This window comes from Heterocephalus glaber, unplaced genomic scaffold, assembly GCF_053883595.1.
Source record: "Heterocephalus glaber isolate CG9 unplaced genomic scaffold, H.glaber_assembly_v1.0 deba00000546, whole genome shotgun sequence".
Lineage (NCBI taxonomy): Eukaryota > Metazoa > Chordata > Mammalia > Rodentia > Bathyergidae > Heterocephalus > Heterocephalus glaber.
This window is the reverse complement of record NW_028258147.1, coordinates 32,760,650-32,779,763: the sequence shown is the minus strand read 5'-3', so window position 1 is coordinate 32,779,763 and position 19,114 is coordinate 32,760,650. Positions and strand designations below refer to the sequence as shown.

Sequence of the window (19,114 nt, the reverse complement as noted above, 5' to 3'; positions counted from 1 at the left end):
TTCTAACTCATTCCCTGCCCTCTGAATGATTCTCTGGCTTGCATATTCCTTAGTACCCTGATTGGAGAAGGACCTGTCATATGACTATCTAACTTGCTGGGCAGCACTGTGGTCCAATGAGAGGAGAGTTAGGCCATGTGGGCTCTGGGCAGAAGCTGCTAGCTTGAGCACTGACAGGCAGCTATTAGCAGCTGCCCTGAGCTTCTTCCCTCAGAGCTACTTTTACCATGGTGGCCTGTTTGCCAGACCTGGCTATAAGCAGTGCCTAGATCAAAAAGCAGCCCTGTTTATTTTCTAAGTGCTCCTGTTAGTGGGTTTCATCTGATGGGCTTCGCCTTCAAGCTGTCCTCCTTTGAGTGGGTTTTTGCACCTCCCCATTCTCATACCTTGGACTATGGTGTCTTCCAGGGGTCTCCTGAGCACTGCTGCCTGTAGCACATGTGATACAGCTCTCCTTCTCTTATGATCTTTTCTGATTCTTTTTTATTTTTAATTTGTCTTTCAGTTTGGATAATTTCTGTTGATTCATTTTTGGGCTTACTAACCCTGTCGTCTGATATGTCTACCCTGCTGTTTGACTATCCAGTCAGTTTCTTTTTTTTTTTTTGGTACCGGGGATTGAACCTGGGTCTTCAGCTTGTGAGGCAGGCTGTGGAACCACTGAGCTAAATCCCTGGCCCCTCCAGACAGTTTTTAATTGCAGGTGTTGTGTTGTTCAGTTCTGGAATATATATTTGATTCTTTTTTAATTTGTTTTATTATTGCAGTTATTTGGAATTTTCCTCCCTATCCCTCTGTATTTGTGTCTATTTTATCTGACCTATAATAATCATCATAAAATACTTGCCTGTCAACTCCAATATTTGGAGAAGTTCCTGCTTTTCATAGATCCATCTATTTATTGCCTCAATGTTTTTTTTTTTAAAAAATCTAGATTTCATTTTAGCATGGTAGCAACAGCTTATGGTTATAGGGGTTAGGCACCTACCTTTTTTCAACTGGAAATAGGATTTGTTTTTCTGTGACTCCCTGTATAACATGTAGATTACCCAGGATAGATGATGACAGCAAAAGCATTAAAGAAAGGAGATCAGTGTGACATAAGTGATTAGTAGACTGTTGAGGACATGTGTTTCTTACCTGCTAATTTAATTTGTAAATGCTGTGCGGGGATAGGTGCTGAGCTAAAGATCTTTGAGAGTGACTATCTTGATATTGTGCTTTAGTAAGCATGGTTATGATCTGTGCTGTTTAGCATGAAGCTTATATTATTTAATATGACCTCACAGAATCTGTAAATTATTACTCTGCATTTTGACATTGATATATGATTAGCTAAGACTATTATAAATACATTATTTGGTGACCAGCTTTTAGTGTAGCCCCTTAATCAAAATACCATTTCCTACACATTCATTATTTTTGCAGTATGATTATTTGCAAATATTTGACAGTTTTTCTCTTAAAGATGATGAAATATCAGCAAGTAAAAGTGAACATTTGTGTTTACCATATTAATCTGAATGGGTTCTCAGAATTGATTCTGATCGTGATTATGAATATAATTCTATAATTGTATTTTATTTCCTCAACTCTTGTGTGCAGTGTACTTTTCTTCTTTAAGAGAGTTCTTTTTCTTTTTTTTAAGAACACGACTTGATGAGCTGAGAATGTTCTTAGAGAATGAGACTTGGGAACTTTGTCCTGTTAAGTCAAATTTCAGTATCTTGCAACTTCATGTAAGTTTTTCTTAAGAACCAGAATCTGCCTTTTCATTATCTTCTTTTCATTATCTTTTTATCCTTTTAGTTTTCTTAAACAGGTAAATGAGAGCATTTATAAAATAATCAAATTAAGGAATAATGCCTTCTTTCTTTGAAAGTCATTAATAGCAAGCCCCTTTTACAAGAATGATCTTTTATGAATGTGAAAAATCTCTCTTTACAAAATTCAGTTTATATGCTCCAAGGAAAACTTTTGCCTAAAAGAGTTAGTTAAATTGCTGTTTTTCTCATTTGAATTTAGAAGATGATCTCCTGCTATATTTAAATTTTTTTAGAAAATTAATCATGATATTTTGGTACTGTTTGATAAAAATGTTTTTACTACTTAGATATGAAAACTGTCATTTCTGAAAGGGGCTAATAGGTTCTTAAATTATACTACAGTTCATTAATTTGTCTGTATTTAGAAAATGCCTCAGAAATAAAAGAGGCACTAAGAATCTTCTTTTTCTTTAAATTCTTATAGAATGAACAATCTGTGAAAAGTCTTTAGTTGGCTTGATTTTTTTCCTTTGATTGAAACACATTATAGATAACCATTCCTGTGTGGAAGATTGTATTCTACAAATACCAAGTGTCTAAATATAATGCATGTTCTTAAAAATCCATTTTTTGAAAGTATAGTGTGTTTAGTTTTTGCTTTTGGGAGGGATGGCTTTCTAAAAGCAGTTTTCTTAATCTGGATAAATGTAAAGAATACATGAATAGAGCCAGATGTGGTGGCGCATGGCAGTAATCCCAGCTCTCAGAAGGCTGAGGCAGGAGATTGGCATGAGTTCAAGGCCAGCCTGGATTGCAGACCGAGACCCAGTATGAAAAAAACAATGAAAAGAATACATGATTAGAAGGTTTTTTTGAAGTGATAGTCTTTATATTAATTTTATATAACTTCTTATACTTATGCCTTCCTAATATGAGTGTTAAGAACACCGAAATATGTTTAATAAATGCTTAAAGACAACAAAATTAACATTGATTTTAGTTATTAGTAACAAATTAACAATAATTAACCTTAAGTTAATATAGAACCTACAAATTCTGATATAAAGTATTTCCTTAGCATTATTTTGAATTATAAATTTAACATTAATTTTAGAATGCTTATTTAAATTTTTATGTAACTATCAAATTGTGCATGTTTGCATCCATACTGGATATAATTGTAAGACAGTTTGCCATTTTTCAAAAGGCATGTTAAAATGTTCCCATCTGTCAAAGTAGTTACCTTGAAAACTGTTCATAACTTATTGTTCATTTGTCACATATATTCTTACAGATTTTTTAAAACACCATCTCAATATATATTGACCCCTTATTTAGAATTAAAAAATGATGGCATGATTCTTAGGCATTATGATGGACCTGACTTATTGTGTAGCTGAAATTTAAAAAGAAAATGAACATATCTATCATTTAAAACTTTAACCAGCCAATGTACTTTTTAGCAATTTAAAGCTACCTTTTAATAATATCATTGAATATGAAAAAATTTAAGTTTGGGATTAATCTCCTTAAATATGGGAAAATATTAAATTTTGATAAACTAGCAAATCACAAGTTATGCACTTCAGATGAACCTTGAGATTATTCAACTGTTTTTCTAATTATCCATCTAATCTTAAACATGACATTGAATCTCCAGACTGCCTCAGTTTCCTCATCTGGGTAATACATGATTCGGACCAGTCTCCCAATCTAGATTGATCCTCTCAATTTACAGATGAGGAATTTGAAACATGGAGAAGCCAGGTGATATTCTTAACAATATATAGGAAACTAATAGAATGTAATGGGTTAAATAGCAGGAAAGATGTTGAAAACATAGCATCTGCCTCTTAGTGTGTGTGTGTTGTCTGATTCTTGGTATATAAAAAAAATGACAGTTTATAGACATCATCATAATGAAGAATGATATATACCTCATGTTTTGTTTTGATATATATGTATAGAATGTGGTACAGGTATAGTGCATAACTTAACTGTTTTTATAAGTGATTTTATGGGTTAGAATTGTATTCATCAGGACTTTGCTGCTGTGTCAAAATTTTTAGATTATTATTCAAATTTCTTTTCAGAAATTTTTATGTATACTTTTTAAAGGAGCCAAAAGTAGCTTTATGTCGATTACACTTTCTTAAGTGATCTCATTGCTTAAGTTGTTTTTAGGAAAACGTTTACATGTGTATTTCCCAACCTGTAATTTTAGAAAACTCGAAAGATTTAAAAGTAAATAACTGAAGAGTATAATTTTTTTCTACTAACTCTACATTTACATTGATAGACTATGATTATGTACTTGAATTTTATTGTTGCTTCTGAAAGATATCCAATTCCCTTTTTAATGTCTAGGAATTTAAATTCATGGAACAGTCTCGTTCCCCATCAGTTTCACCTAGTAAGCAGCCTGTTACAACTTCTTCAAAGACAATGACTTTATTTGAACAGTGCTGTAGTGGTGGGAATCCATTTGAAATTCAGGCCAACCACAAAGATGAAGAAACGGAAGATGTTTTGGCTTCTAATGGGGTACGTGTTGTTCTTAACACATATTGTGAAATGCAAGTGAGATTTCTAAAAATGTTCTACCCAATGAGCAAGGTAATTTGTTAGAATTTTCATCCACCTACCACCCAGCTTCCTATCTACATGCTTATGTGCCTACAATATTACTACTTACAGAAATAATGACTTTACAATATACCCCAGTGATATTGTCCTCTTGAACAATAAATTTTGCCTCTGTATATGCTTTCTATTTTCACTGGATTACTGATATAGTACCAGTATAGTTCTTCAGTGCATATTTATATAATATACTCCTATAGAGAGATGGGTAAGGAAATAGATCATATGCATTTTTTTTTCTCTGCTCTATTCCTGGGTAACTAAGTCAGTCATTTTGTTTTATTTCCCTTTATCTGAGAGAGAATAATGTCTTCCTTAGTTGCCTGGAAGGAACATTTATAGGATTAGAAGTAATGTTTTGTCAAGAGCAATATTAACTCTAGTTAGTGGAAAGGGTTTGAAGGCAGGTAGTGGATATAACCTTTATTACTAATTAGCTGAGTAGCCCTTGGCAAATTATATTATTTGTGACTGTCAGTTTCCCTGTGTTTGCAGTGAGGAGGATGCTTGTTTCACAGTTCCCTGCACGGTGTTTTCAGAATACTTCATTTGGCCCAGGTTGTTGTTTGGTGTATCTTTCTGATCTTCATAATTTCCAGAGGAACCCACTGTGATTTTTATTTTAGATTTGATGAAGCCAAAGTGAGAACTGTTCAGATGTGAGAAAAATCTATTGGATTTGTCTCCATATTTTAGTTTTGGAATTTCTCTTTTGTTTACTGAAGACATATTTTAAAAAATACTACCGGGAAAATATGCCACTGTCATGTTTTATTGTGAATGTGTTATTTCATATAAAAACATGTTTAAAATTATAGTTCAGTGATTTTTTGTGACATTTTGCCTCTTTGAAATATAGACTAAACTGAGAACTCCGAGTCATTCCAATATTTTGAAATAATATATCCTTCTATAATAGTGATATGTTCATTAAAACTCACATAGTATTTGCTTCTCATTATTTGTGGCAGGTGTATTCTATAAAATTGCTGTGACTCTGAGTTAGCAAATACTGAACCATTGTTCCTAGGAAAGCTATAGTATTAGGTTCCTGTCAACCTCTGGTCACAAAATATTTCCTAACATGTCAGTATATAACCTTATTTTATGTGTGCTTCTGTTAAAGATATCTTATTTAAAATATACTATTGAATCAATAATATTGAACTCATAGCCAGTTGCACCATTACTCATGCCTAAATGGAGTTTATCTAATACAAGCATTTTCTCTGCAAGGCATGCTGTAGACTTCTTGCACTGAACACTAGATAGCACTTTAGTACTACATTCATTCTAAACAGTGAATTCACCAACAAGAAACATTCAAAATACATGGTGCTAAATAAAGCATGAGCAAAACAATAAAGCAGAACATTCTCTTGTTTGCCATGGGTTGGGAATGTGCATGTTGGATGACAATGTTTTTGCTACTCTGCGTGTATTGGTGACTGACCACAAAACTATCTTCATTATTGATTATGGGGTTGCAAATAAATGTTAGCATTAGGCAGATTTGCACATACTGGATCCTTAAATATCTAATGTAGTATTTAATCATGAAACTTGTAACCAGGAACTCTCGCTTGTGTGGACTGCTTGTCGGCACGGCATCAGGATCACACTGTATATAATTATAGAAGTCCTGAGATGCTTTTTTATATTTGTTAATGTGCAGTCTCATCTTTCTAGGTACAACTGAAGTCTTTGAAAATCTGGACATGACATAATGCTTTCCATAGTCATTTTCAGTTGTTGAATTAGGGGACAAATTAGTTGTTGAATTAAGAGACAGAGTTCTTTCCATGTTGCCACCATATTGTTTTCCTCAACTGCTATGTGGAGATAAAACTTCCTCCTAAAATTATTTTTAGGATTCAGTGAGATTATCCCTGAAAGCACTTGGCACAGTACTTGGTCAAAAGCTCAATGAACATTAGCCATTTTAATCATATTAATCCATTAATTGATGATGACGACTGTGATGCTGTTGTCACTGTTTCCTTTGCTTTGCGTGCATTCCACTGCCCTTTCTCTTGGTGACATGGGCCATGGTGCCAAAAGGTGATGAAAATGTTAGGGAGGCACCTTGCTTCTCAAAAGTAAATGGACCGGTTTTTCGTTCTTTTCTCAGGAGGTCCTTGGGTGCTAAGCATAGTCTTTTAAGCTGTTCTTGGGACTAAATCTCATTATAATGAATTAGACAGAACATCAGCATGTGTGTTGTATATGTTTATAGCTGAATTAATACTTCTAGCATGCCAAAAGCAGATACTCAACTTCTTTATAATGAATTAGTGAATTGGAAATAAATGTGATGAAATTTCCAGTTTTTTGGGTTAAAAAAATTAAATATATAATTGTTTCCTGGTTTGAGGTCTAGTAGGTCTGTTATTGTTTTGCTCTTGTATGTAAAGGTTTGGTTTTGTTGGACGTTTAGAGGCTTTTACAAGTATAATATTTTTATTTTCCTTTAGAGCTGGCTAATGTAGGATGATGAAGAAATATAAAATTGAGTACTTTTACTGTGTTGAAAGACCCCAGGGAAGGTGTCTCTTTATTGTTGAATATCTCTCTGTGTTCTCTCCAGTATGAGTCTGATGAACAGGAAAAGAGTGCCTATCAGGAGTATGACAGTGACAGTGACGTCCCTGAGGAACTCAAGCGAGATTACGTGGATGAGCAGACAGGGGATGCCCCTGTGAAAAGGTAATTGTTCTTAGATTGTATGCTATTGAGCATTTTAGGTTGTGCTCGTAACACATCATAGGATGTTTTTCAAGGGTTTAGAAAAAACAAAAGATTGAAAAATTTTGGTGGTCATAATATCATTGAACAGAAGTTAATGTGTTTTAAAAAATGATTACAGAAAGGCTGAAAATGTAGGTTTCCCCTATTTCTTAATAGTGAATTTTCAAGAAAGAAAATATGTACATGAAAAGTTTTACTTAGCAGAACCTTTGTTTTTTGGCATTTTATAGGCCAATTCATTTGTGAGTTTGGTTGTTACTGTGTCAAAAACCATATGAATTCATTTTAAATGGTTAATTAAAGTGGTTTAAAAGTAGCTTTTCTTTTGATTTATACAGCATGTTTGACTTTTTTTTGCAGCAAGATTCTAATTATTTTTTTAAATGTGCCACAAGTTAATGTTGTTTAAAAATTATTTAAAAAATTTTTATCTTGATGAAAATATTAGGTATAATCAAAGAGCTTTTAATTTAGGGATCAACAGTTTTTACAGAAGAAAAAATCTTTAGGTTTGTAAAATCAGTATGCCCTTGGGGGTGATTCGTGCTTCACAGAGATCAGAAAACCTGAAGGAGAAAGTAGCTATTTGCTTTGTACATGAAATTTTTGCCTCAATCGAGGAAACACAGCAAATCAGCACTTATTTTCCCAGTGTCACTTGGATCTTCTATTTGAACCTTCACTTAACCTTAGTGGTTCAATTTTGTTTCATGTTAAATTGTTCTCTTCAAAAATATGATATTAAGAATTATTGTCACCTCCTCTCACTTAAATGGGCCTAATTTTGATGTGTTGAAGTGAATTAATACCAGATATTTAGTGAATACAGATACACTTTTTAAAAATGGTAGATTTAAGTACGCTCTTTCATACTCTTAAACCCCACAACACCTAGTTAATACTTAATTGACCTGAAACCCTGACTAAAATTATTCTCTCCTTATAAGTGAGCCATCATGTGGTTAGGGCAAATTAATTGGGAAAGTTTTTTAAATTGGTTTTTCCACGTTTAAATTGTACATATTTAAATATCTACAGATAGGATCCACTTTGAAATTAGTACAACTATGTTAGACTTCTTTATTAGATATGTTTTGGGTATATTTTGGTGAAAAGGAAAGTTCTATTTGAATTGAAATGAACAAGTAATACAGCATTTACTAGTGTATGTATATATATTTGGTAGGTTTAATGCAGCCTTCCTGACACTGTAGGCTATCCCTAAGAGTTTGAATAATGCGAATGACTAACTGAAGCCAATTAGTTAATAATTGCTTTCAACCCTGAGTTCTAAATGTCTCTTGAATATAATTGTTTTCTTTGACTAGCATATATTGACCATCCTATTTTCTTGCCAAAATGATCTCTGTGCCAGATAACCAAATCATCCTTCTTAGCTTCACTTTTCTTGTCTCTAGTCTTGTCCCTTTAGGCATAAATTTAAAAGTTTTTCTTACAAATTTCTTCCATTTTCTTGGTTAAAGTTTTGATTGGTTTACTGCTGCATTCATACTCCTTAGATTTGATTGCTTTCAGTGGCCTTTGCTTACTTCTTTGCCATTGCTTTTCCCTCTGCTCACGTGTTCTACATGCCACATAGTGAACCCTTGCATTCCTTGCAGCGTACACTCTTTCCTCTTCCTCTGATCATGTAACATGCTGTCCCTTGTTTTCTGCCCTTACATACAGTTTCTACTTTTCTTTTGAGTCTAGTGCTGCCCTTAAACCCTAGACTCTGCCAGATACCTTATATTTCATTCACATGCTAACAAGGGAAGTGTTTCATAAGTTTCTGAAATCAGGAATCTTGGTGTTTTTGCACCTAGATCTGTAATTTCCCTAAAAACTCTTTTCTTTTAAAGTGGTACAACTTTTTTTTGGAACCGGGGATCGAACTTGGGACCTTCCACTTGGGAGATGGGCAGCGGAACCACTGAACTAAATTCCTAGCCCTATATAAGTCTTTTTTTTTTGGTGCTGGGGATCGAACTCGGGTCCTTGCGCTTGCACAGCAAGCGGCGAAACCACTGAGCTAAATCCCCAGCCCTATAAGTCTGTTTTTTTAATGGTTGATAATGTCTTAGAATCAAAGAAGCACATTTATAGTACTTTATTTCTGCTTACTTATTTCTGTTCCTCTCTGGAATATGAGTTCTCCTTATTCATAGTAAGATTTCCAGAAAATAATAAGTAAAAGAAAGTTAAATGCTAAGCTCAATAACTTGTTTTATTACTTGACAACCCTAATTGCATTTCTGTTTTGTTCTTTCATTATTAAGTGTTTCTCGAGAAACCCTAAAAAGCAGGAAGAAATCAGATTATAGTCTAAATAAAGTGAATGCACCTATCTTAACAAATACAACATTGAATGTAATAAGACTTGTTGGTAAGTAACTATATCTTTTTATAAACAAAACTATAGCAATTTAATTAGTCTGCTTTTGTTACCGAATGATTTTTACTTAATGTTTTCATTGAATGGTAACTTTATTACCCCCCACAAGTGAGAGATTTAAGAATATCATGTCAATGTGTCTCATCTTACATGTTCCAACTAGTAGGACTAAATATGTATATCAGTTTTACTTTATCAGTTAACTACTTATTAATTTCTATAACTTCCGATTTTTCTAATTAATTGAAATGTAATTATTCTCTAGTTGAGTTAGAGATATATGTAGGATGATGATAGTATCAATTTCACATTTGTATTATATTTTGCTAATTTTCATTGTTTTATAGATATTTACAATCTTCCTGTCAGATAGGGAGGGTGAATAGTGATTCTCTGGTAATTTTAGAAAGAAAGGTTTTACAAACTAGATGTTCAGAGTATAAGAAGTATTCTTATTACCAATAAGACCTTCACTATTTTATACCATATCTATTTTAAATACAGATTTTTGAAGATGATGTAGATATTTTAATGTCAGTATTTCAGTATTTTATGTGCTTTCAGCTTTTGTGTTTCATAAATAGGTCTGAAGATTTGACAAATAAGTTAGAGTTGTCTTCTCACATTAATTGTAATCTATGTCAATTAAGAATTTTAGTGATTTTTTTCTATAAAAATCTATATTCTAGTTATGAAGATGTTATTTACCTATTGCTTTGTTTCATTAATCTTAACTCTAATGAAATGATCTCTATTCATTAAGATAATTTCTGAATTTCATTAATAGGGTAAAATGTACAAAATGCTTTTTAGTCTTATTTTCTTTGGAGAAGATACAGAAAAGTAAGAATGAATTGAGAGGAAAATGTATACATTTTTATGACACAAAAATGGTAGATTCTAAAAAGCCATCCTGTGGCTAATTATTTTCAGGGAAAGTAGCTTTTCTTTTATCCAAAGCTATCTTTTATCTGGAGCTATATGAATAACTCCAGAATTTAGATTATCAGAATTGGAATTAGATTTTCAGAATTGGAAGGGTCAAGGTTATCGGGTTTAAGTTCTCACAAAATAAGGTTTTCTTTCAATGATGTCTGTGATGTGTTGTGTCTATCAAGCTTTGGTTTCATGACTCATAGTCACTCAACACATTATTTTGCAATACTGTTCATTCTGTCGACTGAACTGGATGGCAGAAATTTTTCCTATGGTTAATCAGGGTCTATCTCTCTTCCTCATTCTATTGGTTGGACTCAATTCTTCCTTTAAAAGAAAAAAGAGTAAACCTGTACTTTTAAAAAAAACTTCTCCTGTACTTCCCGTGTGGTCACTTTTCAGATAGGTATGGTAGTTACCCTGTCCTTCCGGTCCACATCCCTCTCACCCCCTATCCAGTCTCTGACTCAGTGTGTAAACTTCTCATCACCTCTCTTATCTAGTCCTCTCTGATAGAAATTCTGAACCTTTCAGAATCTTTGTCATTCTTCACCTAGATTAGACTTAGTAGTTTTTGTGGTCTGAAGTTTGTCCTCTTTTGCTGATTACATTGGAGAAACAGACAGCACTGACAGCTCTGGCTTTCAGCCGCAGGGAAGTGTGCTTCTGCCCTGGAAGCACCTCAAGGCAAGGGAAGTGGATGGGATCCATGCTGCTCTAAGAAGGAATGGCAGAGCAGATAATTGGGCAAATAATACAATCAGCTACATATACAGTTATATTTTTTAATTTACCCAGGTCAGACTGGATCAGAGGTAGTCATGTTGCTCTTTACTCTAAAAAGGCATATATTCATATGGTCAAATGAAATAAAATATAAGGCTAAAATAAATTGAGGAGGGAGGATATTGTTTTATTCAGTTAAATGCAAGCATCACATCCAACCCTTAACTTTTTGGTGGGCATAAGAAACTTGCAAAAACAATATATTCTGCTATTCTTATGTCAAAGAGGACTTTTGCTCTTATAATAATGGTAGCAATGTTCTCCTGCTGCTTACTTCAGAAGATAGTAACAACACATTCTTATATAAGGATTACTGATTGATGTAGTGCACATTGTGGGTTTTAGTTTTTGTTTGTTTTTGAGCCAGGGTCTTACTAAGTCACTGAGTTACTTAGGCTGGGTGTGTACTCAAAATCCTCCTATCTCAGCTTTCCAGAGTGCTGAGATTACAGTGTGTGCCACTGTTCCTGGCGAGGGGTATAGCTTATTGGTACAGTACTTGTCCAGCATGCACTAGGTCCTGGTTTCAGTCCTCAACACAACAATAACAATAGTAATGCATATTTTAAAACAGATTCCTAGTAACTGAGAAAAGCCGCAGTCTTATGGCCCTTTGGTATATTCACCCTATAAAGTAGGGCACAGTACTGAATAAAACCTTCCTCATTGAAGAGTGCCTGAGCATTGTAATCTCAGCCTTCTCTACTATCATATCTTTTTAGTGGAGTTGTAATTAGGAAACAGTGCCGAGTATGATAATTTAACTTTTTTGTCTTCTTATTTAGTGCTGGCATAAGGTGCTGCCATTATCCCTTATTCTCTCCCAACCAGTTTATACCTGTCCCTTTCTCACTGGAATGTCTTCATGTTCAATTTGTACGTATTTGTAACATAGACTTTGAAGGGAACCACTCACACAGGGGTCTCCATCTACTAACTGCACTGCCCCATACTCTGCCCTTCTGAACTGACAAAGCCAATGCCTCTTCTCACAAAGGGAGGAGTATACTTGTGTGACTAAGGTGGGTTAATTCTGGGTGCCTGGGAGGATAAAGAAACCACTTATTGAGGGGCTGGAAAAATAGATCTTAAGACATTAAAGGCATATTCAGAATGTACTTTTCAAGTAGTGTTTACTGGGCAGATAATTAGGAGAGATTAAACAAGAGCATCAGTGGCATCCCAGCTCTATGTAATACCTGAATCCCTTAAGGAAGACTCAGGGAGATTTTCAACTAGTGCAGAGGGATAATCAGAGCTATAGTTTGTTTAAAAAAAGAAATCTCATCAGCCTGATGAATTTTTTTTGTTTTTTTTGGTACCGGGGATCAAACTCGGGACCTTGCACTTGCAAGGCAGGTGCTGGAACCACTGAGCTAAATAAATCCCCAACCCCAGCCTGATGAATTCTTGTAGACAGAGGTGGAGAAGTGTATCTCATGGAAGTAGCTTTGGTATTTGAGGTCTCTCTCTGGAGGCAGCTGTCCCTTGAACACTTGTGACAGGTCAGAGAGGCAGGGGATAGGTTGCCAAAACCCATGCTTTTAACAGCTACAGAGCTTCCAACAACAAAATCGTTGCTTTGGTAGCTGGGAAAAAAAAGTACTCATTAGCATCAGTACTTAACATGCAACTTGAATATATTCATCTGAGGGATATTGAGGCATAATGTGGCTGAGATTCAACTTATGTGGTGTAGAGAATACAGAAGTGGGAGGGAAGTGATCCACTCTTTCATTTGCACATTCTTTTTTATAGGGCATTAACATTATTATTTTGTCACTATTTTAAATTGAATGATAATATATGGAAATGGTTAAGAGTTAAAATACCTTAAAGTATAAACAGAGCTCCTGAGCTCCAGATCTCCTTAGAGAAAGCTACTCGTTTGATGTTGTTTTCTTTTGGAATATGAGTATACTTTTACAAGTGTATTTCTTCTCTCTTGGTTTGTTATTGTTGTTTCAAAAATTGGATAACACTGTATATACTGTTCACCTGTGGGCTTTTTTACTTCAAATAGCTTAAAAGTATAAAAATATCTTAAGATATTATATATCATAATGTATACAGATCTCATTCTTTTTCATGGTTTTTGTATGGATGTACTGCAGTTTATTTCACAAGTCCTATTATTTCAGGCTGATACTACAAACAATTCCATAGCAAATACCCTTGAAATCACAGCTGTAGGTAATATTCCTTTCTATGAATGTTTCCTGCAACTAAAGGAAAGACTAGATACATTTTCAGTTTTGTTGGACACTCCCAATTTGTCAGCTTACTAAAAGAGCTTACTAAAGCAGGTCTGTTAGTTTGCCTATCTGCCAGTGTTTGAGGGTACTGTATCTCTTTTCCAACTCTCAGCAATGCTACATATTGTATAGCTTTGGATGCTTAACAATTCAGTAGGTTAAAATGGCATCTCATTCAAATAGGTATTTAATAATAATTGAGTTTCAGCATCTTTCATGTGCTTGAAATAGATGTCTACTTATTAATGAACAACTTATTTATATCCAGTTCACATTGTTCTATAAGAAAATCATGTGTTTTAATTTTTTTCTTTCCCTGAGTATCCACTTTGGTCCAATCTTTATACTTATGGATCCCAGCCTAAGTATTACCAAAGAAAAAAATGTAGAGTGCGCTGTTGTAAATATAAATAAGCAGAAAAGAGACAGGGAGAATGAATGATTAGCTTTTTTGGGGGGGGAGCAGTGAAAGGGGTGACTCACTGTGGGGGCTGGCACCCTAGTTGACTTTGAAAAGTGAGTAGGTTCTCATAGATGAAGAAGTTGGTAAAGACATTCTAGATAGAAAGAACAAAATGTTCAAGACAGAAGGTATTCAGAGAACACATCAGCTGAGTTTGCTGTCATGTGTAAAATATGATGAGTGGGAAGTGAGAGCAGGAGAGATGTGGCAAGGAAGGTGGGTGAGTACTACATGCCGAAGGTGGTGTGGAGCTGAAACAGGAGCTCCTTAAAGGTTAAGGGTTTCAAACAGGGAAGAGTCTCAAAACAGCTTACTCTGGTTATGGTGTGAATAATGGATTGACTTAGGGTGAGGCGAAACCAGGAAAGGTCAAAGATTGGAAGGTATAGCATTGAAGTCTCCCAGGCAAGAAATGATGAAGAATTGAGCCTGCATAAAGCAGTGGCCATTGTAATAGAGAGATGGCAGGTTTGAGAACTTTTAGAAATACAGGATGGGATTGTTGAATTAACTATGAGGAATCACTTTCAGTTTTTATGTTTGTATGATAATGTAGTTGTAATACCACTACTGAAAAAAGGAAAATGAAAGAGGAAGACCAAGTCTGGAGAGCTGATGATGATTAGATTTTGGTTGTATAGAAGTACCTCCGAAGACATTTTAGTAGCAATAGCCTAAGGCAGTCGTATACTGTAGTTGGATATGGAGGTCAAGAGAAAAACATTTTCAGAACACAAAATTTAAATCATTGGTATAAAATTTAGTAAAATCCATGTGAGTTTAGTTTGGCAGTGGGTTTTAACCTTTTGGGTTCATAGAATATCAGATAGAGGCTCTGCCACTCTTCTACCCCCATAGTTCACATGAGCATCTAAAGACAGCTGAGCACAAAGGAGCCTGGGATGGCTGAGAAGGGACGGGAGGGAGAGGAAAGGGAAGTAAAAATGATTAAGATGCATAAGTCTATGTCCTTGTTCCACCAGGTGAAAATAATTAGAATGTATTACAAACATATACTTGTAAAAAAAACAAAGAAAACCCAGAGAACAGCAGTGGATATGGATCTGCTGGATGGGCAGACGGCAGAAGAAGCCAGTGAAGGGGGTCCTGAATGAATGCTAGAGAGGCAGGAGAAAATTAGGAGGAAAACTGGTGGTCTTGAAAACCAAAGGACAATAAAGAAGAAGGCCATGCTTGATGAGTCCTTTAGGATGATTTAGTCCATTGATGCTCAAATTTTAGTGTATATCAGAATTATCTACAGGGCTTGTTAAAACACAGATTCCTGGGCCCCAACCCAAAGCATCTGACGAGGTAGGTCTGGGTTGTAACCTGAGAGTGTTCTTAACAAGTGCTGGGTCATGTTCATACAGCTGGTCCAGGGACCGGACTTTGAAAAGCCATTTGTTCCATTCTGTATTTTCCTAATTAAACTGTAAAACAGTAGTGCTTAAGTAAAGAAAATTCTTGATTGCATAACAGGTAATTCAAATGGTAGTTTCCTTTGTGTTTTTATGAATGCAAGTAATCATACAAATTTTTTTCAAAATAACTATATTTCAGATACCATTTAATTTTTTTATTTTAAAAATCATATTTTTAATCCTTGAGAGCCTTTTCATATTGTTTTTATACTCTCCTGTTATGTACACTACTACTGTTTTATGTAATTGTTTTTAATTACATAAAAATACACAGCTGCTGCAGGTGTCTTGTGAGTACTTTTTTTTGTTTGTTTTACACTTTATTAAATTCTTTTATTGGTACATTGTAGGTATACAACACAATTACATTTCTCATTGGGAATTGTACCTTTACATAATGCATCTTGGTTCTTATTTTTTCCCCATTCCTAGCCCTCCCTTCACCCCCTCCACCCTTCCCTATTTACAAAGACTTTATTTCCATTTTTTCCATTTCTCAGCATTTTTCCTTTCCCTTCTTTCCTTTCCCCTGCCCCTCCCACTACCCATATCCCTTTGGACCTTTTCTTCCTATTTTGGATTATCAATTATTCATTCTAATCATTGGTACATTTTAGGTATACAATATAATGACATTCATCATTGGAAATTTGCACCTCTACATAATCTCTCTTGGTTCTTATTTTTCACCCTTGCCCAGCCCTCCCTTCAACCCTCCAGTCCTCCCTATTTACAAAGATTTTGTTCCTATTTTTCCCTTTTCTCATATTAATCCCATTCCCTTCTATCCTTTCCCCTAGCCCTCCCATTTCCTTCCCCTTTGCCCCTTTTCTTCCTGTTTCACATTACCTATTATACATTTAGTCCTTATTTACACTTTGTTTCTCACACCAGAGAAACTATTCAGTATTTATACATGTGTGTCCTATTTATTTCACTTAAGAGTATCACCTCAATGTGCATCCACTTAGCTATAAATGTCTCTAATTTCTCATTTTTTATGGCTGAGTAGTACTCCATTTTATAAAAAACCCCACATTTTCTTTATCCAGTTGCCAGTTAATGGGCATTTGGGCTGTTTCCAAGTTTTAGCTATCACAAACTGTGCTGCTATGAACATGGGCGCACATATATCACTGTGATATGATTCTTTTAATTCTTTGGAGAAGATCCCTAGCAGGGGAATAGCGGGGTCAAATGGGACTCTTCCAGTCCTAGTTCTTTGAGGTATCTCCATACTGATTTCCACAGTGGTTGCACCAGTCTACACTCCCACCAGCAGTGGAGCAGGGTTCCTCTTTCCCCACAGCCCCGCCAGCATTTGTTATTGGTTGATTTCATGATAGCAGCCATTCTTTCTGGAGTGAGGTGGAATCTCAGCATTGTTTTCATTTGCATCTCTCCAATGACCAGTGATGTTGAGCAATTTTTCGTGTATTTATTTGGTATTTCTACTTCTTTGTCTGAGAAATGTCTGTTCATTTCAGATGCCCATTTTTGGATTGGGTCTTTAAATTTGGGAGTTCTGGTCTTTTTAAGTTCTTTATAGATTCGAGATAGTAGAGCTTTGTTTCAGGAAGAGCAGGTGAAGATTGTTTCCCACATTGTGGGTTGTCTCTTCACACTGCTGGTGGTTTCTCTTGCTGTGCAGAAGCCTTTTAATAAGAAGAGATCCCACTTGTTGATTGTTTGTGCTAGTTCAGGGAAAACTGAGGTTTTGTTCATAAAATCTTTTACTACACCGATGTCTTCAAGGGTTCTACCTAACCTCTGTTCTAACTGGTTCAGAGTTTCTATTTTAATATTTAGATCTTTAATCCATTTTGATTTTAGTTTAGTGCATGGTGAGAGATACAGGTCTAGTTTTAATCTTTGGTAAGTTGAAGCCCAATTTTTCCAGCACCATTTATTAAAGAGGCTATCTTTCCTCCAGTGAGGGTGTTTGGCTCCTTTATCGAAGATGAGATGGCTGAGTGTGTCTGGCATTGTTTCTGCATCTTTTAATCTGTTCCACTGGTCCTCAAGTCTGTTTCTTTGCCAGTACCATGTTGTTTTTATCACAGTAACTTTGTAGTATAGTTGCAGGTTGGGGATTGTGATACCCCCTGCCATGTCTCTGTTACCTAGAATTGCTTTTGCTATTCTGGATCTCTTCTTGTTCCAAATGAATTTTTGGATTGTTTTCTCAAGGTCCATGAAGTATGCTGCTGGGATCTCAATTGGAATTGCATTAAATCTATATAGCAGTTTTGGAAGTATGGCCATTTTCACTATATTAATCCTTCCTACCCAGGAGCAGGGGATGTCTGTCCATTTTCTGATATCATCTTCAATCTCTCTTTTCAGAGTGCCATAGTTTTCAGAGAAGAGGTCTTTGATTTCTTTTGTTAGGATGATTCCTAGGTATTTCAGTTTTTTGGATGCTATTGTGAAAGGAATTATTTGCCCTATTTCTCTCTCAGTGAGTCTGTCATTGGTGTAGAGGAAAGCTACTGATTTTTGTGTGTTGATCTTGTAACCAGCTACTTGACTGAATTTGGTTATTAGGTCTAGAAGACTTTTGGTGGATTTCTTGGGGTCTTCTATATAGAGTATCATGTCATCTGCAAAGAATGACAATTTGACTTCTTCATTACCTATCTTTATTCCTTTTATTTCTTTCTCTTGTCTAATTGCCGTGGCTAATGTTTCCAGAACTATATTGAACAAGAGTGGTGATGGTGGACAACCTTGTCTTGTTCCTGATTTTAGTGTGAAGGATTTCAGTTTTTGACCATTTAGTATGATATTGGCTGTTTGTTTTTCATAGATGGCTTCTATCAGTTTGAGGTAGAGACCATCTATTCCAATTTTTTGTAGGGTTTTTATCATAAATGCATGTCGGATTTTGTCAAATGCTTTTTCTGTGTCTATGGAGATAATCGTATGGTCTTTGTCCTTGGCTCTATTGATATAGTGTATTACATTGATTGATTTGCGTATATTGACCCATCCCTGCTTCCCTGGGATGAATCCCACTTGATCAGGGTGTATGATCTTCTTGATGATCTTCTGCATTCTGTTTGCCATTATCTTATTAAGGATTTTTGCAGCTATGTTCATTAGTGAGATTGGCCTATAGTTCTCTTTTTCGGTTGGGTCTTTCTCTGCTTTGGGGATCAAGGTGATGCTTGCTTCCAGGAATGAATTTGGGATATTGCTTCCCTTTCAATTTCACTGAAGAGTTTAAACAGTAGAGGCAGCAGTTCCTCTCTAAATGTCTTGTAGAATTTAGCAGTGAAGCCATCAGGGCCCAGGCTTTTCTTAGTTGGTAAGTTTTTAATTACATTTTCAGTTTCCTTGGTTGATATTGTTCAGAATTTTTAGGTCTTCTTCGTTCAACTTTGGTAATTCATATGTGTCTAGGAATCTGTCCATTTCTTCTGTGTTGTCCATCTTTTTGTTGTATAGGTTCTGGATGTAGGTATTGATGATCCTCTGTATTTCTGCTGGGTCTGTTGTAGTTTCACCCTTTTCATTCCTAATTGCATGGATTTGGGCCTTTTCTTTTCTTTTTCTGACAAGGTTGGCTAAGGGTTTGTCAATTTTGTTGATTCTTTCGAAGAACCAACTTTTGGCTTCATTGATTTTTTGTATCGTTCTCTTAGTCTCCATTGCATTGATTTCTCCTCTTATCTTTATAATTTCCTCCCTTATAT

The 19,114-nt window shown here is 35.2% G+C and overlaps 1 protein-coding gene across 1 annotated transcript in view; it reads left to right on the top strand.

The window, feature by feature from the left end:
- The window catches only part of Vps50 (VPS50 subunit of EARP/GARPII complex), a 128,483-nt gene that overhangs the window by 76,977 nt on the left and 32,392 nt on the right, over positions 1-19,114 (top strand). The window contains exons 17-20 of the mRNA XM_004862683.3: positions 1,649-1,739; positions 4,134-4,310; positions 6,997-7,115; positions 9,437-9,543. Of these exons, the coding sequence (XP_004862740.2) occupies positions 1,649-1,739; positions 4,134-4,310; positions 6,997-7,115; positions 9,437-9,543 (494 nt within the window). The remainder of the gene's footprint in view (positions 1-1,648; positions 1,740-4,133; positions 4,311-6,996; positions 7,116-9,436; positions 9,544-19,114) is intronic.